The 8,396-nt window shown below is 45.2% G+C and overlaps 3 protein-coding genes across 3 annotated transcripts in view; 1 reads left to right on the top strand and 2 right to left on the bottom strand.

Annotated features, from left to right (window-relative positions):
- Positions 1 to 2,924, bottom strand: part of LOC113215449 (uncharacterized) — a 17,992-nt gene extending 15,068 nt beyond the window's left edge. The window contains exons 1-2 of the mRNA XM_052271808.1: positions 2,196 to 2,924; positions 354 to 2,095 (exon numbers count right to left, since the gene is read on the bottom strand). Coding sequence (XP_052127768.1) covers positions 354 to 364 — 11 coding nt within the window. The 5' untranslated portion in view covers positions 365 to 2,095; positions 2,196 to 2,924. The remainder of the gene's footprint in view (positions 1 to 353; positions 2,096 to 2,195) is intronic.
- An 809-nt stretch (positions 2,925 to 3,733) lies between these two features.
- Positions 3,734 to 5,368, top strand: LOC113215453 (E3 ubiquitin-protein ligase Mdm2-like). The gene is made up of 5 exons (XM_026435086.2): positions 3,734 to 3,978; positions 4,069 to 4,160; positions 4,238 to 4,350; positions 4,637 to 4,744; positions 4,832 to 5,368. The coding sequence occupies exons 1-5, from the start codon at positions 3,917 to 3,919 to the stop codon at positions 5,147 to 5,149; spliced, it is 693 nt and encodes a 230-aa protein (XP_026290871.2). The 5' UTR covers positions 3,734 to 3,916; the 3' UTR covers positions 5,150 to 5,368.
- Positions 5,273 to 8,390, bottom strand: LOC113211413 (5'-3' exonuclease PLD3). The gene is made up of 9 exons (XM_026429775.2): positions 8,212 to 8,390; positions 7,973 to 8,091; positions 7,717 to 7,878; positions 7,452 to 7,632; positions 7,051 to 7,185; positions 6,796 to 6,918; positions 6,380 to 6,720; positions 5,927 to 6,092; positions 5,273 to 5,782 (listed from the first exon to the last, which is right to left on the bottom strand). Exons 1-9 carry the CDS (start codon positions 8,248 to 8,250, stop codon positions 5,480 to 5,482), a joined length of 1,569 nt encoding a protein of 522 aa, XP_026285560.1. The 5' UTR covers positions 8,251 to 8,390; the 3' UTR covers positions 5,273 to 5,479.
- Between the last annotated feature and the right edge of the window lie 6 nt (positions 8,391 to 8,396).

The following is an 8,396-nucleotide window of genomic DNA, read 5'->3' on the forward strand; positions in this document are numbered from 1 at the left end:
CGGGCGGGGGCTGCAGTGCTGCAGTAGCTCGCAGCTCCCAACCCTGAAGGGGGAGGGGTTGGGAGCTGGATTGTCCATTCCCTCCTGGATCTCAGAAGAGTGACGAAATTAGAAGCATTGGTTGTGTTCCAGTTCCAATCGAACACACCGATAATCGGAGTGCATGCACTGCGTCCGATTGCGTCGCTCTTTTGGGAGCGACGTGCGTAACTCCTGTATTTACAGTGCCCAATGCAATTTGCAGATAATCCGAGAACTTATTCTTGATTCAATAAACATTCTTTTCGGGTGGTGCTATGGGAGCCGTCACCCGCTGCTATGACATCCTGGCCTCGGGGGCTGGCAATGCTCACCTGTTCATCATGGCGTGCGGCCTGGCAGAGCTCTGCAAAATCGCTGTGTGAGACCGACCACCGACCGCGCCAGACCGACTCGGTCTGCGCAGACCGCAGGGTTTTGGTGTGGGAGAGGGGGTGCTCGTTGGGTTGCCTACGTTCGAGGCGGCAGCGTCGGCAATCGGCACATCGCCACGCTCCGCCACTTCCCCGCACAGATGCGCAACGCTCTGCCACGCCCCAAAACGTCTCTCGCACCGCGGTCTGCACAGACCGGGCCTCGGTCGGCCTGAGAGATGCAGACCGACCGAGCCACGCGGCCTGTGTGCAGAGGCGCAGGCCGCGGAGCGGTCTCCGACGGTCGGTCACATACAGCGATTTTGCAGAGCTCTGCGGCCTGGTTATCTTTGCTCGCCTCCCCCGCGGTGGCTCGCGGTGCGTCGGCTGCTCGTGCTCGCGCTGCGTCCAGTGCGTGCTCACTGGCTGCCCCGGGCCCCGCAGAAGAAGCCGCCGAGGGAGGGGCTGCGCCGTTGCGCCTCCCTCGAGGTCCAGACACGTCGGCGCCGCCCGCGAGGGGAGGAGGCAGCAGGGGGGAAGACTTGGAGCTGAAAGAGAGAGGGGGGGGGGGTCGCCAGCGCGCAGCGCCGGCGCAGCGTCTGCCTCCGGCCCGGCTGGTCTGGACCGAGCGCCCCTGTCATCGGCGGGGTAGGCCACCCACGCCGCGCCGACAGCTGAGTGCGGCGGGCCGCCCTACCTCAGAGGGGCTTTCTTCGTTTTCCTAAGTTTGAAGTTGGTGGTTGGTTTAAAAACGGCGGCCACCGACGGCCACCCACTAAAAACCCCCATCAGAGTTCATGGTATGCTCACGGTTGCTCTGAATAGGTTCTTGGCCTGCATTTTGATTCAGACGGATAACTTTGGATGGTGGGTACATAGTTTTATCGTGAAAAAAGCTTTCAAACGAACAACCACGAGACAGGGTTCAAATTGACCACTACCGAAATCCGACATTTTGGTCACGTTAACCACATTATGAGCTGTTGGTATTTTTAAAAACTCCACCTAGGAAAAACCATCTATAGAAATAAAATTTAACAGAACTAACTTTCCAGACTAAATACATCCCAGGAAAATAAAATCTAGAATCAAGATTTTTCTTCCAGCGTGGAAAAATATGTTTCCTTGTAGAAAGTCACAAGTCCAGAGTAAAACTGAAATCTTTATAGGCAGTTTAAACTTTAAAAAACTGTTCAGATTCGCAGTTTAAACTCCAAGACTTTAGTTTGGCAGTTGAAACTGTCATCTTGTTACACAGTTTGATTTGGAGAGCATTTCTGTATACGTACACATTATACATTCCCTCGTGTTACCGAGGAACTATATGCAAAATAATTATTTTGTATACTACAATTAAATATGATGTTTATTTATTCCAGGCTTGCCTTCCTTATATTGCTGCATTTACATCTGTGTTACCCTCATGTAGTCAGATTTGTAATTCGTAATGTCTAAAAACACCAAAGCAACAGGGTGTGTCGATCAACAATCAAAGTTTCGCGTTATCGCGTCCCGCCCAACATCGTGCCAGCAACGGCACTACTCGAATGAAAATTCGTCGAGACGCTCTGCTCCATTGAGTGGATCCTCTTCTGTAGCTCCGTATCGTTTGACCGAGGCAAGGCCAACAGCATGCGCTTGCAAGTCCTGAGTCATCTTGACGTGCAGGCTGTTAGCGCAGATCAGGCAGTACAGGGACAGTGCTGGTGGAGGAAGAGAAGTAGCGTGTTCAAACAAAGCAAGCACAAACACCCGCAAACATCTGTCTAGTGCCAAAGTGCGAATTACTATTATTGCAATTACCGCAGGAGAGGGCTGCTACGAAGATCATGAAGCCCATTCCTGCTCCACTTATAGCCACATCCACGAGGGCGCACAGTCCTGCGACTGTAGCCAATAGGCAGAAGAATGCAAAAACGACCCACATGCGAATGTAGTGCACCATCAGGACGGGCTTGTTCTGCATGAATGGGCCCAGATTTTCTACATTAGACTGGAAGAAATGAGATAGTGTCAATATTGATTAGCCGACCAGACTGCGCACAGTTTCACCTCACTAATGCCCTTGAGGAAGAGCAGAGATCGTGAACGCGCGGGCCGTCGGGCCTGGCTCACCCGTCGCCAGCCGGCTGCTAGCGACAAGCAGGCTGATCCGAACCTGAGCCGAGGTTTCGGGCTCGATTCGGGCTCGGCTCAGCACGCGCTGCAGGTGAGGGGGGCTGAGCGGGGCGAGGCGGGGTTCGAGCTAGCGGGCCAAGCTCGGGCTGGCCCGAGCCCGAAAGGTTCGGGCCGGGCCTGGGCTCGTCCGAAACTGCTTCGGGCTGGGGAGCGGACTGCCAGCCCGCGCGTTCACGATCTCTGGGAAGAGGGCAGCGGCCACAGCCATGTGTGGAAGCCTAACTGGACAAGTTAATACGGTCTTCGGACGGCCATGAGTACGCGTCCAGACAGTACAGTCAGCCATATGCAAGACGCGCATATTGGCGTGGACCACACCCTCAGGTGAGGTCATGCGTGGGCGCCGCGCCCGGGCCATTGTCGGGCCTGGTGGGGAGAGAGCCCCGAAAGTATAAGTAAGCCGCGTCGCATCGCGACGGGAGAGTTCGGCCAGCATCGTCAGCCCAGTCGGATCGTCCAGCCAGTCCAGAGCCGTGCGCTCGGCGCACGGCTCCAATAGGTACCTCATGTATGTATGATAGTATGTATCGCCCAGTGTGCCAGGTCCCGTATCACCTTCAATATCCGTTCTTATTAATAAACATTGTTACTGTTACATAAGTACTAGTATGCCACCATTACCCAGCACAGAGCCCCTACCACACATGGTCACGTTGCACGCCAGCGAGATGAGGGTCAGAACGCACGCAAAAAAAATCTGGCGGTAGTGCTAGATTTTTAGCACCGGTGCTAATTTTTTCGTCTGTATAGGCCCAGCTAATTTTTTAGCTGTACACCTAAAAGGAGCTAGCTGGAAGACATTAGCTAGATTTACAACAGTCCGTTTGCACCAGTGCTATTTCAAATTTCAAAATTGCTAAAGCCGAGATCGGCACCGGAAGTAGCCCACTCGAGCCCGGGCCAGCAGCGCGATTAGAGAGTTCGCTCGCTCGCTCGCTCGCTCGCTCGCTCTCGGAGCCGAGCGCCGCCTCCTTATTTCTCTTAAACACGCAGTTCGGTTAGGATTTTCATTATTTCTTCACATTTTACAATTTTGTTCATTTTCAACATTCCCAAACAGTTAAAAGGGATTTTAAGGGCTAAGTGAGCGAGCTCACTCGCGCGAGTGAGCTCTCTAATCGCGCTGCAGGGAGCTCTCCGATCACCCTCCTTTTTCATTTTCTTGCTTTTGCTACAGTGAGTCACGATGTAAACATGCCAGTTTGAACTTGTCAAAGCTTGCACCACTTATTGTTATTGTCCTGTTGGTTAGTGTTGTGTGTTGTCTGCCTCTGCTCTTGCTGAGTTCGAGGTCAGTTGCCATTCGTTTTCGTCCTGCAGCGTCGTGTTGAAGCTGCTGCTCAATCATGGATTTAGCGTCCGTTTCATGTATTCCGCACTTCCCGACTGTCAGATCATCAACAGCCAGGTAATTGCACCTAGCTGTTAAATCACGATGTTCCTTCACACCTTGTGCGTTTTTCAATTACGTAATATTGCTTTTCTTATTTTGTTGCAGTTCTATCATGGTCTTAGATATTAGATTGGAGTCTGAATCTGAACTTTCAGACTTGACTGAAAGTGAGTCTAGTGGTCAAATGGAGTTAACAGGTATTTAAAATTAATTGAAAGAGTTTTCACTGTAATATAGATGTATCCGTAGTTTAATTGTGAGTTCCTGTTAACAGCATCCTGTCAGGATACTCCTGACACTGAAACATCATCTTTAGAATCAGAGTATTCAGTAGGATCGTCAGCTTCAAGCATACCCACGCTACCAGAAATCTCCTCTGGCCCAGAGGTCAGTTTTACCTTTTTTAAGTATTGGTGTGTAGACTGGCTCAGTGGACAGGGATAATCTGCAGAGCTTCGCCTGCAGAGGGTGGCACAGTGCTATCTAGGCATTAAAATGTTCCCTGCAGCGTTACCACATAGTGGTCACACTCCCCATGTTAAATGACCAAAAAATGACCAAAAATGAGCCGCAGGGAACGTGTTAAATATGATATTTACTGTATGCAACAAACATTTGTTCAAACATTGACCATTTCAGGGTATTGATGGTGTTGCTTTTCTTGTGTCTTTAGGATTCACATGAAATCTTTCAATTTGATACAAAAACAACCAGGAAGTGTTTAAGATGTCACGTCAATTCTCAAAGTTCACCGTTTCCATTTTGCAGAAAATGTTACATGGCAAGTGTCTCTATCTTCATTTTTCTGGTATTGAAATGCCTTTTTCTCCAGATATTTTTGTAACACACAACTGATCTTCTTTTTCAGGACCGCAAACGGTTCTTTCCTCCTCGTCCGAGTACTAAGAGAAAAAGAACGTCCACTGAAAACAATTGCCCAGCATCCAAAAGGACCATGTTATCAGATAGTAGCCAATCAGACCCTCCCCATCTTGACTCGAAGCCTTCTGTGTGTGGTTGCTGCCTGGACGCCCCATGCAATGGCGTTTTTATTCATGGTGAGGTAGGTCATCAACTATTTTGCTATAAGTGTGCTCACAGAGTATGGCTGGAGAGGAAGTTGTGTCCATACTGTAATCGGCCAATTTCAAAGGTAGTAAAACTATTCAGAGTGGACATGGAGTGAGCCAAGCTACTTGCTTGTTTACTTACTATCAAAAATGTTGTTTGCAGTATTATTTTCTCCTTTAACTTGATAATAGAAACCAAAAGACTGTAAAAAAATAGTATATGTAACTACATGTGTGTATTTTATTAAAACTTAAGTTTATTGCTTTTCTTCATCTGTTACATATTTATAAACATTTATATAAAAATCTATTACAATATATTACTTTAAAATCTCTCTTTTCTTTTTCATTTTAACTCTATATTGAAGATTTACAACACATGTAGGTAGTAACAAATTACTTACAATCATTCAACTGATTTAAACTATTTGTCTAATACCAATATCTCAGTCAAGCAGGGAAGAAAAGAATTCATTTGAGATCTTTGACAAGTCACTTGCATATTCTGAGTTCCAGTCTCTGTCAAAAACTGATTGTAACTGATCGCGAATAGGAAGTGGGTTCCTTTTGCGGTTTGACATGTAAGGTGTGACAACTAAACCCACACCAGCTGTGTCTACGAAGTAGTCCCCAGACCAATTTGACGTTCCAATGTAGGCTGCAGTGTCTGTTACCATGTATTTGTTGTGGTTAACTCGAGCAAATGGAATTTTTTGCTGATCTGGATTTGCAGGAACTTTAAATAATTTCTGGAAACCAAGAAAGACATAATTTTAATAAACTTGAAAAAAACACAAAAAAACTGCTTACTACTGTGACTTTATTGTCAAGGAGCAGTTCGAGCAGTTTCAATGTAGGAACTAAGGCACATGAGAAGAGCAAGGACAACTTACCACTTTTAAATTTACATTCTTGTATGTATTAGAAATTTCTGTAAGGGACCTCAAAAACAGAATCTCTGCCTTCCTTGTATGGTTCCATGATGACATCAGAAGCCTAACCTCTACTTTATTGTTGATGGCAGAGCTCCGCAGTGCATTGTCAATCACTGGCCAAAACCTAAGGGGACAAAAAGAAACAAATAATTACATCCAAAATATGTGGTTAAGGGGAAGATATTATGGTAAATAAACAGGATGTAAGAGGCACACTGCATTTTGAGCCATTTTGGAAGGATTTACCTCACCTGCCTTGAAATCTTAATCAAGGTTCTGAATGCGAACATATGCTCAAAAATAATGTTTTTTTTTTTTTTGTTTCTTACAAATTAAGTTTTGCTACTTTTTACATCACCTACACCGTCTATGAATCAGGATAGTATCAGGCACTTTCTATCCTTTACTTACTTTGGTCTGGCTGTATATATCATCATGGGAATATAATCCATAACTGCAATGTACACAAACTTCTCAGCTTCATTTATCAAATTTACAATTGTGTCAACATCTCCAGATCTCCCACTTGGGCAAAATGGAGGAGGAGAACTGGACAGGAATGTGTTGGCTTGCATGCCATTTAGAGAAATGTTCATAGGTGTGAGCATGTTGAAAGGTGTGCTGTACGATTCTGGCCATTTGGGAGGGATGACAGCACCTTCTTTGCCAAGATCCCAGTAAACTTCAAAAATTTTCAAAATATCCTCTGCTACACAGGGGCAGTTGTATAAAACTGCACCCATCTCTTTCACCTGTAAGGATAAAATGCATGTAAGTAATTGAGTAAGATTGAGATATGAAATGAAAATCAGCTCTTGTAAACATGCCTGAGTGAGTGAACGCCAATCCATGTTAGCACTGCCAAGATATACATGTTTTCGGTCCACAATCCAAAACTTGGTGTGCAAAACACCACTCCCTAATAATTTGGCAAAATTCACACTTCTCACCTGTAAAATTAATGAAGTTTTTTTTGTTTAATTTTTTTTTAAATGGAATTTTTTTAACAGTACTGGACTTTTTAAAGTAACATATATGAAAGAAAAAATATTTAACCATCATAGTTAAATTTAACATCAGACCTCTGCAAAACCTTTCTTCTGCAGCTCCTCAGTATCTGTGCTAGGCATATCTCTAGATGGAGAGTTCTGAGCAATTCTCAATTTGATGTTTCTATCCACTGCAGCATCCATCAATTTGTTGAAAATGTCTTCTCCCTTATAGAGAAAGTGAAATTTTACGGCATGATGTAGAAGTAAACAATCAATTAGCCTTGATAAGGGGGATTTGCAATCACAATGCAGCGAGCATAATTATAACGCTAGAGCTGAATTAACACTAGGGAAGTGGTCCAAAGATGTTGAGGGGGGAGTGGAAGAGAACCTTATTAACGTTGTTTTAACGTCAGCTGTAGAGTTACGCTTACTGCATTGCTACTGCAAATCCACCTTTACATGTTACCGATGAAAGTCATCTGAATTACCTCATTAGCAGATGGATGGGGGTAAATATCAGATCCTCTTAAGGACCAGTATAATGAGGCTATCTCAATGGAACTCTGTGATATATTTATTAAGTTGTTCCATACATCATAAGTGGAAGGAAACTTTGGGGCTTCTGGAGGGTATAACAAACCTTCAGGGATACTTTCAGTTAACGAAATTCTGTTAAAATAAAAGATAAAAATACACCATAACAACGTCAGAGGATCTACAAACAATAGAACACAAGGTAGACAATGCACCCACCTGCATGTATTTTTGCACGAAAAGGCACCAGAATCGAGTCTGAATTTTTCCTCCCAGTGTTCAGATTGCTCCAAGAGAGGCAAGAGCACAACCAGAACAATCATAATAAGAATGATTGATATAGGAATGTATGCTGGTTTGCACCACCCTCTAGAACTCCATCTATAGGACAGGAGGGGGAAAGCAAATAAATACCTATTTTGAAGGCCACAATAAAGTTTGCAAATTTAGTTGCCAAAATTTAATGGTAATTTACTTTGAGTTATGTGGATGGTGGGGAAGGGAAAGGTCTTCCTCTGACCGTACAAGAAAACGAGATCCCCATTGCTCAATATCTTCGTCTGGCACTGAGCTCAGCTTTTTGGAGGATGAAACCTGAACAACAAAACAAACAGACTTTTACAAACTGCTCAAAACGTAAAAGAGAATTGAATAACATCAAATAGGTATGAACTCTATGTTATTGAACCGACTTATTAAAGGTGTTGTTAGTACCTGGTTAACCTTCTGGTTCTGTTCAACCGTTATTTTCATAGCGATAGTGGCTGCACAAGTCAACTCAGCTAACTATCCGCCGATGCCACGCTGGAGAGTCCAACCGTTTCGTTCACGTGAATAGAATAAAATGACAAGAAATGCGGGATGGGCACAAAAGCCGGCTGGCTCAGCTATAGGGGCTC

Source organism: Frankliniella occidentalis, unplaced genomic scaffold (assembly GCF_000697945.3).
Source record: "Frankliniella occidentalis isolate FOCC.00 unplaced genomic scaffold, Focc_3.1 Scaffold175, whole genome shotgun sequence".
NCBI classification, from domain to species: domain Eukaryota; kingdom Metazoa; phylum Arthropoda; class Insecta; order Thysanoptera; family Thripidae; genus Frankliniella; species Frankliniella occidentalis.

Coding starts and splice junctions, on each gene's coding strand:
- LOC113215453 (XM_026435086.2), top strand. CDS start 3,917: ATGGATTTAGCGTCCGTTTCATGTATTCCGCACTTCCCGACTGTCAGA. Junction 3,979..4,068: donor GTCAGATCATCAACAGCCAG/GTAATTGCACCT, acceptor ATTTTGTTGCAG/TTCTATCATGGTCTTAGATA. Junction 4,745..4,831: donor TTTGCAGAAAATGTTACATG/GCAAGTGTCTCT, acceptor CTTCTTTTTCAG/GACCGCAAACGGTTCTTTCC.
- LOC113211413 (XM_026429775.2), bottom strand. CDS start 8,250: ATGAAAATAACGGTTGAACAGAACCAGAAGGTTAACCAG. Junction 8,092..8,211: donor AGAACCAGAAGGTTAACCAG/GTACTAACAACA, acceptor TTTGTTGTTCAG/GTTTCATCCTCCAAAAAGCT. Junction 6,721..6,795: donor ATTGGCGTTCACTCACTCAG/GCATGTTTACAA, acceptor TTATCCTTACAG/GTGAAAGAGATGGGTGCAGT.